Here is a 13,748-nt window from a genome sequence, read left to right on the forward strand (position 1 = left end):
AGATAAACATAACTACAAACCTAAGAGTTTGAAATGAAAGGATTAAAGCACCCACTCAAGATTCTCAAGATCTGCCTTTTGGGGGAGGAGGGCTAGAGTGACAGTAGAGCAGGTAGGGCACTTGCCTTGCATGTGGCACCCCATAAGGTCTCCTGGGGCTGCCAGGAGCAATCCCTGAGCACAGAGCCAGGAGTAAACTCTAAGAACCACCTGTGTGTCCCCCAACCTTCAAAAAAAAAAAATCTCTAATCTGGAAAAATTGACATAAGAAGTCAGTATTCCAGGGCAATAGAGTATCACGGGTAGGGTGTTTGCCTTGCACACAGCCAACCAGGATTCGTTACTGGCATTTGGTATGGCCCCTGAACATGTTAGGAGTTATTAATTCCTGAGTGCAGAGCCAGGAGTAAGCAACCCCAGGAGTAAGCCCCAGTGTGGCCCCAAAACAAACCCTCAGTATTTCAACTGTCCATAAAATCTTATCTTGTGGGGGCTGTAGGATAGTACAGTGGGTAGGGTGTTTGCCTTGCAGGAGGCCGGGTCCAATCCCCGGCATCCCATAGTCACCCAAGCACTGCCAGGAGTGATTCCTGAGTGCAGAGCCAGGAATAACTCCTGAGCATCACTGGGTGTGACCCAAAAAGAAAAAAAAAAAAAAAAACCCTTGTAATTTCAACTTTACTCCAACTCCTAGAACATGTTCTAGTCTCCCAAGCTTAGAATCAGGTTAGCTGTTCATTCTAACATTCCCTTTTCACTACACCATCTGAGTAGCATTCCACCAAACACGAATGCTACGAAGATTATGAACACTCAGCTTTAGAACTCAGATAATTAAAGCAACACAACTAAACATCCCTCTACAGTTCTCTGCCTGTAACTTCAGTTCCTCCTTGCCATCCACCTTGTCTTCAACAGTGTGCTGCAGATCAGAAAGTATCAAAGATGAGGCCTTGCATGCTGCCCATCGGGGGTCATTCCTGAACAGGGAGAGAAACAGCCCCTGAGCACTGCTGGCCCCCAAACAAACTACAGCGCCAATAGTCAGTGTAACTAGCCCGTACTAGTGTCAGTGTACTAGTCCAGCAACCCCGGTAGGAAGGATTCTGACAACTCATTCTTCCACGCCAGAAGGCTGCAGTGCTTGCCAAAGAGAATGACAGAATGTGCTTTCCTTCTACTCCCTTAAAGGAAGGTGGACTGGGCGAGTCAGGCACTTGCGCTGTTCATGGCCAACCAAGGTTTGATCCCTGGCACCCCAAGGGCCACCAGAGCCTCACCAAGAGTGATCCCTGAGCACAGAGCCAGGAGTAAGCCCTGAGTACAAAAAGAGAAAAAAAGAAAGGTAGATTTGCCAGGAGTTATTTTTCTTTTCCTTGAAAAGGGGAGGTAGGTCAAGTACCTTCCTGTGGGGTCTTCTGAGGGACTGTCCTGCTTCTAGTATCAATCTAGGAAATAATATGAGTTAGTTTCAAAGCTACAGCTCAATAAACAGCATCACTGATTCCTAATACCCAGCCACTAAATTTTGTTTCATTTGTATCTGGCAGTGCTCTGGGGTTACACCTAGCTCTGAACTCAGGAATCACTCCTGGGGGTGCTTGGGCCCCCAAAAATGGAATGCTGGGGATGGAACCTGGGTCAGTCCCATGCAAGGCAAGAGGCCTACTCTATCTCCCAGGCTCCATAGTCATTAAATGTATCATTCACAGCTACACCAAGTTTAATGTCCTTCACAACTACACTAAGTAAATGTATCATTCACAACTACACTGTAAGTTTAGTGAAGATACACAATGTCTTCAAGAACTTATCAATAAACACTATTTGGGAAGAGATGGTACAGTGAGTAAGGCACTTGCCCTGCACTCGTCTGATAGGTTCAATCTCTGGTACCCCATATGATCCCCTGAGCAACACCACGAATAATCCCTGAGCACAGACCAGAAGTAAAACATGAAAACCAAAAAGTGTGGCAAAAAAAACACACACACACACTTTTTTTTTTTTTAATCCTTCTGGGTCACACCCAGCGATGCTCAGGGTTACTCCAGGCTCTGCACTCAGGAATTACTCCTGGCAGTGCTGGGGGACCATATAGGATGCTGGGGATCAAACCCCAGTCAGCCGTGTGCAAGGCAAATGCCCAGCCCGTTGAACTATAGGCCCCCAAACACAACATTTTTAAGTCAATAAAACATAGCATAAATTTGCTGAAGAATATACAGCCAAAAAATATTAGAAAATTGAAGTATCAAATCCTATTAAGATAGTTATATTTATTAAAAAGTAACAATACTTCAAATGTGGCTGTCAACCAACCACACACTTGCTCTCCTCAATGAAATAACTAATAGCCTAATAAAGAAATATGCCAACCCCCAACCACAGGCTGCAACTGTTTCAAAACCATCCTCAAAGTGCTTCCACTTGTAGAAATCCCCAAGGGGGCAATTGCCCTGGGTGTAATATAACTTAAGAATTCCTTTGTTAAGAGTCTCCAACAACTAGCTGAACACATTTTAAACATAGAACTGTTCTGAAATACCACTTTTCAGAAGACCCGTCCTTTCATTAAGAGAAACTGCCCCACAAAACTCTTGTCAACGTTTTTCATCACCGATAGAGAAAGTTGGTCTCACGAGTTCAAAGTCTGAATGCGCCAACTACAGCCTGACTGGTTCTCTGTCAGAACATTCTCTATCCCACGTTTCTACACTAGAACCAGAGCTGGAAAGGAAAAGAAAAATCAACATCCGATAAGATTACACATGCAAGGATCAACGGCTCAAAAGATGGCATTTGGATGACATTTTAAAGGGATAGGCAGATTCCCAAGTCATTTTTTTCAAGTCAGTTTTTTGAAATATTAAAAAAAAAAGCATTTTTTTTTCTTTTATGGAGCATTTTTTTTTTCAGAAGGAGGGCATCTTTCAAATGATCTGGATTTAGTAGAGATAGAATGGCTTCTCTCGCCAAACATTTCAAAAATCCTAATAGACAAGAAAACGCTAAAAGTCACTACTTCTACCTCCCGACATAATAAACAAGTCCACCTGGGCGCTCTGGGCACAACTGCCAAGCCAGGGGGGAGGCCCTGGGCGGGCCCCAAGATCCACTCCAGTTCTGACAGCCCCCGGGTTTACAGAGAGCCGCTCTGGGGTGCCTTTGCACGGAAGCGCCCAAGGGCCCGGGCCGCCCGCAGCGTGAGGCTATCCTTGAGTTGCGGAGCAAGAGAAGCGAAACCAAGCCAACTCCCGGGCACGCGGACCCCGGGGAGGCGCCGAGCTCCCAGGCACGCGGACCCCCGGGAGGAACCGAGCGCCTCCCAAGGGAAGCCGGGACAAGATCCAGCAGTTCAGCGCCGGGATCCTGCCTGCGACACCGACCGTCCCGGTAGAAAGCTCCGACAGGGAAGCACCCGAGCATCCCTCAAGAACCGGCAACGGACAGACGCGGACGCCTGTGTGAGCAGAAACCTACGAGGACGGGGCGCCGCGGCCCGAGGGACGACGAGGCCCCCTCCCCACCCGCACCGTCCCCGTCCCCGTCTCGCAGCAGCGCCCGCGGGCGGGCGCGCGGCAGCCCCGTCCCGCGCGGGGAACGTCCCCCCGGCCGGCCGGCGAGCGCGCTCCCGCCCGGGGCCTGTCAGTGCAGCCGCCCGCCGCCCCCAGCGGCCGCCCCGGGCCCGGCGCGCCCCGCGGCCCCCTCGGACGCCGGCGCTCCGCGACCGGCCGCATCACGAGGCCGCGCGGGTGCGATTTCAAAAACTTACGCAGAACCGTTTTCATCCTTCCCCCGCCCCCCCCGCTAAGAGAGCCGCGACAGTCAAGGCACCACCGTTCCCCGTCCCCGATCCCCCCCACACGCCCTCAGAGGTACTTCGGGAGCCCGAAGAAGGCCAAGAACCCCCAGGCGCGGGGCGAGACTGAAGGGTCGCGCCGGGACAGCGAGGCCCCGGGGACAAAATGCGGCGGCGGGGGGGGGGTGGGGGGAGAGATGGAGGGATGCAGGCGCGGGGCTCGGCGGCGGCCTGGCGCTCGCGGGCTCGCCCGGCCCGGCCCGGCCCGGCCCGGCGGACGCGGGGTGCAGGCCCGCCGGCCGGCCCGCGCGCTGACAGCTGCCGGCCCGCGCCCCGCGCAGCCCCGACCCTGCCCGCCCGCCGCGGGCCAAGGATACTCCCGGGTGCGGAAGGCCTCCTGCGTGTGCGCGATGGTGTAGAGCGGCTCCTCGCCCGGCAGCGGCTTCACCAGCGGGAAGGGCTTGCGGCCCAAGAGCGGCGCCATCGCGGCGGCGGCGGCGGCTCCGCGGCGGGCGCCACGCTAGGCCCCGCGGCCCCGAGCGAGCGCCTGGCGCCCGGGGTGGGGTGGGGGAGGGGAGGGGTGAGAGGGCGGCGCGAACTCGGCTCCCTCAGGGCCGGCGCGGCCGTGCCCCGGCCATGGGCCGGGGACGCCGAGGGGACGGGACTCGCCCGCACGCCGCTGGGCCGCTCGGCAGCCTCCAGCCAACCTCCGCCGCGGATCCCCCGCGTTCGGCAGTCACGACTCCTGCTCAGCGGCACCGGAGGAAATTATTGAAAAATGGCGGGAGATTCCCCTCCTCCCCCCCGCCCGGACCACGCGCACACTAACTTGCTCCCCTGTGGCGCCGGTGGCGTAAAGCTCCCATAGGCGGGGAGCTGGTCAGCGCTCGCAGGCTATTGGCTCCGAGGAGCCGCCGCTCCGGGCTTGGGTCCCGCCCCCTTTTCCTGCCGCGTAGTTGGGTTGCAGCGCACCAGAGGGCAGTATGAAGAGGTGAAAGGTCACGTTATATAAGCGCCAGTGACAGGCGCGCGGGATCTCCCGCCGCGGAGTGGAAGATGGGTCACGCCGGGAGAGCGAAGGGCTGGGAGCGACGAGAGGTCAGGCCCGAGAAGCACCCCGACATAGACAAACACTGCGCCATCTGTCACCGACGGCGACACCGACATCCGGGCACCACTGTCCGTGCGGTGCGCCGGAGGGAGGAGGGAGAGCGCGCGGCCAGGGGCTTTGTCTTTCCGCTCTTGCTCCGCCCCTTTCTTAAAGGCGCCGCGCGCTCGGCCACGCCCGGGGGCTTGTGGGTGGGGCGGAAGGGAGGAGGTATTGGCGCGAAGTCACCCTGGGATCTGGCCGGAGTGCAGAGTGCGTCTGGGGAAAGAAAACTCGAACCCTCGCCTAGCTCACGCCAGAGCTGACTTCCTGGGGACGAGAGCGGTGATTGAGATCTGGGTATTAGTATATTTGTTCCTCTGGCCTTGCTGGAAAGTAAGGTTTCCTTAGAAAAACATGGAAGAGCATTATATGCTAGCTATTAAAGATGCATCCTCTCGCTCAGGTAGTCATTCATTCACTAGCCCCTACAATATTCCGGGCCCTGTGCTGCGGAGGGAAAAAAATGAAACGCCCAGCCTCCCTGAAGAAACAGCAAACAGCTGAATAGTCACCATTCATTTTGTTTGTTTCTTGGGGCCACACCCGGCGATGCTCGGGTTGCTCCTGGCTCTGTCCTCAGTGATTTACTCCTGGTGTTGCTTGGGGGCCATATGGGGTGCCAGGGATAGAATCCGGATCAGCGGTGTGTGCAAGGCAAACACCCTTCCCACTGGACTACTGCTCCGCCCAAATAACCACAATTCTGTGTGCTGCATGCAGCGTGTGCAGTAGGAAGACAGCAGGAACTGCCTTGGGGGGTGACGGCTTTTGAGCTGCTTCTCCAAGCCAACTCCCCCCAGATAGATCCAAAGTCGGTTTGACTGCCCACTACCATCAGAAACATACTTAGCCGTAATTCTCTCCCCTTAAATTGTCTCTCACGCTTCAAAGGCCCTCAGAGATAGAGGAGGGGTCCCTGAAATCAATGTCAGGACCTTGTTTCTTTTCTGCTTATCTCAAGTTTAAAGATAGCAGGTGATGGGGCTGGAGTGATAGCACAGCGGGAAGGGCGTTTGCCTTGCACGCGGCCGACCCAGGTTCAAATCCCAGCATCCTATATGGTCCCCTGAGCAACGCCAGGGGTGATTCCTGAGTGCATGAGCCAGGAGTGACCCCTGTGCATTGCTGGGTGTGACCCAAAAAGCAAAAAAAAAAATAAAGATAGCACGTGGGGTGGAGCTGGTCTATACAGTTGGTAGGGCGCTTGCCTTGCATGTGGCTGATCTGGGTTTGATCCCTGCCAGTTCATACAGTCTCCTGAGCACCCCGAGTAAACTCTGGGTGTGGCCCCCAAAACTTAAAGAAATATACCTACCCCATGCCCCCCACCACCACCACTAAAAACTAAGGATTTAATCTTAGACACCACCTCCATGAAGCCTTTCCTGATGAGAGAAAGGAGCTCATCTTAAGTAACCATTTCTAAGTAAAGGGTGTAGGAGAAACTTCAGGAACAAGTCATTGGGGTTGACTGTACTGGAAAGATTCATCATCGCACTTCACAGGCAGATAAATGAGGACAAAGCATCTAGGCAGAGGGTAAACTTGGGACAATGTGCCAAATATGTAAGGGGGCAGGGCGGGAGGGGTAGTTCAGAGCGATTGTACCATACATGCACAGACTGACCCAGGTTTGATCCCTTGCAACACATATGCTCCCCTGAGCACTGCAAGCATAGTCAGGTGTGGCAAAAAAAAAAAAACGGTTTTGAGGCAGAAAGTTTCGAGAGAGGAGAGAAAAGGAAGTGATCACCCTGGTGCCGACTGGTTGTACTGAGGTGCCTGAAAGAAGACGGTGCAGAGGGGTTTGGAAGCAGGGCCACAGGCTGGCATGCAGCCACATTTGCACTAAACCTAATGCACACAGGCAGGTGGCTTGGAGAGGTACAGATGAGGTGACTAATGGTATTAGCAGGGCAGTGGACTCCAGAACCATCCAGAAACAGGGGCCAGAGAGCTAGTACAGGGAGGTTAAGTACTTGACTGGTTCAATCCCCTGAGCACAGAGCCAGGTGCGGCCACTCAAGCACTCCTAGGTGGAGACAAAAACAAACACATAGAAACAAAGGCTGAAAGTATTTGTTCTTTTTGGAAAACCCCCCCAGGGCTGGAGAGGTCCTTTGCAGCTGTAGACCCTCGTTCCATCCCCAGCCCCACTGGGAGTGATCCCTGAGCATAGAACCAGGAATAGGCACTCCAGGTGTGGGCCTGAAATGAAACAAAACTTCAGAAAAGCAGCCTGTTGCCCGAGAGAGCAGGCCACGTAATCAGTTGAATCCAGCCCGGGTCTTGATGAAGCAGAGATCAGACTGGGAAACAGCCGGGATGGGCTGAAGGTTAGCCACCCAAGTCGGAGGTGCCCTCCAGAGCCGGAAACACAGAAATCCTGAGAAAGGAAGTGGAGGTGAAGGCAGCTGGAGCAGAGAAACACCTCACAAAGGAGGGGATAATAAAGACCCAAGCCAGGGAGAGAGAACAGGGCTGAGGCACAGGGCTTGTGTGCAGTTGATCCAGGCTCTTTTCCCCAGCACCACAGATGGCCCCTTGCGCACTGCCAAGAGTGATCCCCGAACACAGAGCTGGAGTAAGCCCTGAGCATCACCAGGTGCAGCCCAAAATCCTTTAAAAAAAAAAAAAGTCAGAGCCATAGGATAGCGGGTACTTGCCAACCCAGGTTCAATCCCCAGCATCCCTTATGGTCCCCCGCGCCACCAGGTTCGTTACTGAGTGCAGAGCTGGGAGTGAGCCCTGAGCACTGCCAGGTATCCTCCTCCCCCCCCCAAAAAAGGAGAAGGAGCCCAAGGTGCTAGCCTCCGCATGGTCCACAGAACCTCCAGGAGTAGCCTCCCCCAAGCAGCCTCACGGGGCCCAACCCTGCTCCCCATTAAAAAACTAAATTGTCGGGGCCGGAGCGATAGCACAGCGGGTAGGGCGTTTGCCTTGCATGCGGCCGACCCGGGTTCGATCCTCGGCATCCCATATGGTCCCCCAAGCACGCCAGGAGTAATTCCTGAGTGCAGAGCCAGGAGTAACCCCTGAGCATCGCTGGGTGTGACCCAAAAAGCAAAAAAAAAAAAAAAAAAAACCACTAAATTGTCATTATCGTCTTTAAATCTTTTTTTTTTTTTCTTTTTGGGTCACACCCGGCGATGCACAGGGGTTACTCCTGGCTCTGCACTCAGGAATCACCCCTGGCGGTGCTCAGGGGACCATATGGGATGCTGGGATTTGAACCTGGGTCGGCCGCGTGCAAGGCAAATGCCCTACCCGCTGTGCTATTGCTCCAGCCCCGTCGTCTTTAAATCTTTTGCATGATGGCTGTCCTTCCTTTCCGTGACAAATCTACAGTGACACTCTTAGCAGTCCTGTAGCTATAGAAGAATAGAGAGAATCAAGTCAGCGTGGCAGCGAGCCGTTTCTGGTGCCTGGACTTCCCCACCTGTCCGAGTTCACTCTCGGAGCCTCTGAGCACCCCAACATTCACTACTTTTCTCCTCTGAGGAGTTGAGTTGAACCCCCACTTTCTCCCTAATGTCTCTTTCCAATAGTACCATCCCCTTTCACTGAATTCTCAGAACTTTTTTTGGGGGGGTTTATAATTTTTTTTTTTTTTTTTGCTTTTTGGGTCACACCCGGCGATGCTCAGGGGTCACTCCTGGCTCTGCACTCAGAAATTACTCCTGGCGGTGGTCTGGGGACCAGATGTGATGCTGGGGATTGAATCTGGGTTGGCCACATGCAAGGCAAATGCCCTATCTGCTGTGCTATCACTCTGGTCCCCATGGTTATATTTTGAGGGGGGCAGTATGGACCACACCTAAGGGTGCTAGTGTGTTCTCCCAGCTCTGTGCTCAGGAATCAAATGCTACAGTGCTCAGGAACCACGTGCTTAAGATACGCCAGGCAATTCTCTTCCTTCCCTGCATCATTTTCTCTATCTTCATGATTTTATTTCTATTAATGGACCACCCCCACAAGGCCATCAGATTAACCAGAATTAGGTCCCCTACCTGCCATCCCCAGAGTGCCCTACTTTAAGGTCTGGCCCAAACCACTACCATTATGACTTTCTTATCTTAAAAAAAAAAAAATATATATATATATATATATATATACATACATATATATGTATATACACACGGAAGAGCCTGGCAAGCTCCCCGTGGCATATTCGATATGCCAAATACAGTAACAATAACAGTCTCATTCCCCTGACCCTGAAAGAGCCTTCAATCGTTGGGAAAGACGAGTAAGGAGAGGCTGCTAAAATCTCAGGGCTGGGATGAATGGAGACGTCACTGGTGCCTGCTCGAGCAAATCGATGAACAATGGGATGATAGTGATACAGTGATGTACACACACACACACACACACACACACACACACACACACGGGCTGGAATGATAGTAAAGCAGGTAGGGTGCTTGCCTTGCATGTGGCCAACCCAAGTCCCATCCCTGGCATCTCATACGGTCTTCCAAGCTCACCAGGAGTAATGCCTGAGCACAGAGCTAGTAGTAAGCCCTGAGTACCACTAGGTATGACCTCCCCAAAAAAAAATTATTTGGGGTCACATCCAGCAGTGCCAGGACTTCCTCATGACTCTGAGCTCAAGGATCATTAATACTGCATGGCCTGGGACCCAGGTCGGCTGCATGCAAGGCAAGCGCATTGCCTGCTCTATGATCTCTCCAGCCCCCAATAACGAACATCTTCTTTAAAAATGTTTTAGGAGGGGGCTGGCATGATAGTACAGCAGGGAGGGCACTTGTCTTGCACGTGGCTGACCCAGTTTTGATTCCCAGCATCCCTTATGGTCCCCCCAGCACCTCCAGGAATGATTCCCAAATGCCAGGAGTGACCCCAAAAGAAAAAAAGTGTTTTAGGAGGCTCAAGAGAGAGATCACAGCTTATGGGCCTTCAGGCATCACCAGGAGTAACCCCTGAGCACAGAGCCAGGAGTAGAGCCCCCAGAGCACGCAAACAAAGCCACCGGAGAGGCTGGAGTGATAGCACAGGGACTAGGGCGCTTGCCTGGCATGTGGCCAACTAGGGTTCAACCCATGTGGTCATCTGAGCCCCACCAGGAGTGATCCATTAGCACAGAGCAGGAAGTAAGTCTTCAGTACAGCCAGGGGTGGCCCAAAAACTAAAAAACATTGAAAACCACCCCAACTCCTCCCCGCTCCCCCAGGCAACTCTTTTCAATCTGGGAAGTGGGATTTTTGTTGTTTTGTTTTGTTCAGGGGTCACACCTGGCGCTGCTCTCAGGGATTACTCCTGGCAGGGTTTGGTGGACCACACAGGGTGCTGAGGCTCGACCCCCAGTGAGCTACATGCAAGCTCCTAGCCTCTCCGCTCCAGCCCTAGGGCGGTTTCCTTTCCTTTGTTATTCACCTCCAGAGCTCCACACAGCATACATTATATTGCTGCGAAGCTTTTCAGTCTTACAACTTTTCATTTGTTTTGGGACCACACCCATCAATGCTCAGGGGATACTCCTACCTCTGCACTCAGGAATCACTCCTGGGGGTGTTGGGAGACCTTATGGGATGCCAGGGATGGAATCTGGATTGATTGCATGCAAGGCAAATGCCCTACCCGTTGTACTATCACTCCAGCCCAATTTTCAGTTTTAATATTAGTTGGTGGCTTTTTTCAGTGGATACTGGAAATGTGACTCTCTTTTACCCCCCGACAAGTAAGTCCATTATATCGCTAATTATATTATGGGGCCTGGGACATGGCTCAGGAGCTGGAGTACCAGTTAAGCATGGAGGATCGGTTTGCTCCCAGCAGGCCACGGTCCCCTACGGCACTGCTGAGAATATTACTGAGTACAGAGCTGGGAGTAGCCCTGAATACCAGTGGGTGTGGCCTAAAAGTCTTATACGTACACACATATATGCAGTAGTTGTTTATTAATGTCAGGAGCCAAAGAGACAGTACAGGATTTTTTGGGTTTAGTGCCACAGCCAGCAGTACTCTGGGCTTTCTCCTGGCCCTGTGCTCAGGGATCAATCCCAGGTAAACTGCATGCAAGGTAAGTGCTAACTGCCTCTCTGACCCCTACTTTTTATCTTGGGGGGGGGTCACACCCAGCGATGCTCAGGGCTTATTCCTGGCTTTGCGTTCAAGGATCACTCCTGGTGGGGCTCAAAGGACCAAATCAAATGGCAGGGCGTGAACCTGAGTTGGCGCTAGCAAGGCGAGAACCTACCCACTGTACTCTCTCTAGGGTGGGCTATTTCTCTGGCACTCGGCTGACTTCAGTTTAATTCCCAGCAATACATTTGGTCCCTGAGCACTGCCAGGAGTGAGCCCTGAACAAACTCCAAACACGACTGAGTTGGGCCCCTAATGCCCCCAAAGTTCCGTTTCCATTGCTCCCATCCCTTTGTTTTCAGTGATGGGATGACAGGGGTTTGCACACTGTATTCTGCCGTGGTGCTGGCCCCTGGTCCCCGAGGTCCTTGGGAGCTGTAGCAGCAGTGTCTGCACACCTGTTTGCTGGGGGACACCCTCTTTAATTGAAGCACACAAGGTTAATTTTTGTTTTGGACTGTCCCCGTGGTACTCAGGGGTTATTCCTGGTGGGTTTGGGGGGACCCCATGGAATACCAGGGATTGGGCCCAACTCTGAAGATCATGTTTTGTTTGTGTCGCGTGCTGTGGTGCCCTCATGAGGGTTGCAAGCCAACTGCATGCTTCAGGGCAGCTGGAAATCCCTGTGGCACCGGGCTTTGCAGGGCACTAAGCTATGGACTCACACAACAGAGCTGCCTGCATCACACCGGGTGTCTGTGGGACAGACCCCAGTCATCTAGACTGTGACCATGGGGCTGGAGCAATGGTACCGTGGGTAGGGTGTTTTCCTTGCACACAGCCGACCCGGGTTCGCTCCCCAGTATCCCATACAGTCCCCCCAGCACCACCACGAGTGACTCCCGAGTGCAGAGGCAGGAGTAACCCCTGAGCATCGTTGGTGTGAGCCAGAAAGACAAAAATAAATAAATAAATAAATAATGAATGAATGAATGAATGAATGAATGAATGAATAAATAAATAAAAATAAACTGTGACCATGAACTTACAAGGCAGGTGCTCTCGGCCACCGTGCAATGCCTGCACGCCCCGGCCTGAACGCCTCAGGAGACTATCAGTGAAGTGGAACCAATATTGTCAGTGACGGGGCAGGAACAAGAAAGCGGCTGGGGCACACCCCTAGCATACAGCCAGCCTGGACTCAACTCCAGGTACCACACGGTCTCCGAGCATTATAGGTGCAGCCCCGAGAGGCCCCTTCTGCCCCGGGGGTGTGGCCCTGTGGGGGTCCCTGACACCACCGGTGTGGCCCAGGTAGCCCTCGCACCTCAGGATCTGAGCAGCAGTATATCCCCAGGCCCTTACGCTGAGCCTCCGCCCAGGTGGCCAAACTTCACCAGTGGAGCCCTGGCACCCAGAGCACTACTTGAGAGGCAGGAAAAAAAAAAGTAACTGAGGGGACTGGATAGTACAGTAGGACATTTGTCTGGCATAAACTGAAATTAGGCCTCGGTGCGCACAGGGAACTCGTGCCAGCCCTATGAACTTTGTTTACGTGGGGCAGGGGACACACCCAGTGGTGCTCAGGAGTTACTCCTGGTCCTGAGCTCTCGGTCCTGGGGGGCCATAGGGGATGCCAGGGATTGAACCTGGGACGGCCACGTGCAAGGTAAGTGCTCTACCTGCTGTACTATGTCTCTCAGTGCCCCCCCTTTTTTTTTTGCTTTTTGGGTCACACCTAGCAATACACAGGGGTTACTCCTGGCTCTGCACTCAGGAATTACTCGTGGCGGTGCTCAGGGGACCATATGGGATTCTGGGAATCGAACCCGGGTCGGCCGAGTGCAAGGCAAGTGCCCTCCCCGCTGTGCTATCGCTCCAGCCCCAACCCCCTCTTTTTTTGATTATTTTGATCTTTGGGCCACACCTGTGTGCTTCGGGGCTACTCCTGGCTGTGACTCAGCATTCCTGGTGATACTCGGGGGCCATATAAGACGCTGGGGCTCAAACCCAGATTGGCCATATGCAAACATCCTAACTGCTGTACTACTGCTCCAGTGTCTTTTCTTTCTCTTTTTTGTTTTTTTGAGATCACACCCAGCAGCACTCAGAGGCTACTCTGGACTCAGTGCTCCAGCGGGAACATATGATGCTGGGGCTTAAACCCAGGCTTCCACCATGCATGCACGTGCGTGCTAGCTAGCCCTTTACGCTAGTCTCCCACCCCTATATATATATATTTTTTTTGCCTCCCACCCAAGCCGTGCTAAGAAGGTTCGGGGACCCCACCAACAATTGAGGAACCACGTGGTGCTGGGAATTGAGTCCAGCATAATCTGCACAATCGCCCCCCTCGACTCCTCCAATGTTCACGTTTTATTTTAGGGCCACACCCAGCTGTGCTCGGAGATCACTTCTGATAGTGCTTGGGGTGCCAGGGATCAACCCCAGGTCAGCGATGTGCAAGGCAAGCACTCTCCCATCTCTCCGTCCCCGTGTTAACTTGTTTTGGGGGGAGAGGCCACCCCCAGCAATGCTCAGGGCCTACTCCTGGCTCTGCCCTCAGGAATTACTCCTGGTGGTGCTGAAGGAACCATATGGGGTATCAGGGATTGAACCCAAACTGGCCATGTAAAAGGCAAAAGCCCTCAAGCCCCCACCTCACATTCACTTTCCTTTGTTTGGGGGCCACACCCAGCAATGCTCAGGGTTATTCCTGCCTCTCCCATCGAAACTGCTTGGTGGGCCATA

The 13,748-nt window shown here is 53.3% G+C and overlaps 1 protein-coding gene across 1 annotated transcript in view; it reads right to left on the reverse strand.

Moving 5' to 3' along the window:
- Nucleotides 1-4,627, reverse strand: part of BAZ1B (bromodomain adjacent to zinc finger domain 1B) — a 64,808-nt gene extending 60,181 nt beyond the window's left edge. The window contains exon 1 of the mRNA XM_055134412.1: nt 4,180-4,627. Within this exon, the coding sequence (XP_054990387.1) occupies nt 4,180-4,286 (107 nt within the window). The 5' untranslated portion in view covers nt 4,287-4,627. The remainder of the gene's footprint in view (nt 1-4,179) is intronic.
- Nucleotides 4,628-13,748: the final 9,121 nt, after the last annotated feature.

This window comes from Sorex araneus, chromosome 4 (assembly GCF_027595985.1).
Source record: "Sorex araneus isolate mSorAra2 chromosome 4, mSorAra2.pri, whole genome shotgun sequence".
In the NCBI taxonomy this organism is placed as follows: domain Eukaryota; kingdom Metazoa; phylum Chordata; class Mammalia; order Eulipotyphla; family Soricidae; genus Sorex; species Sorex araneus.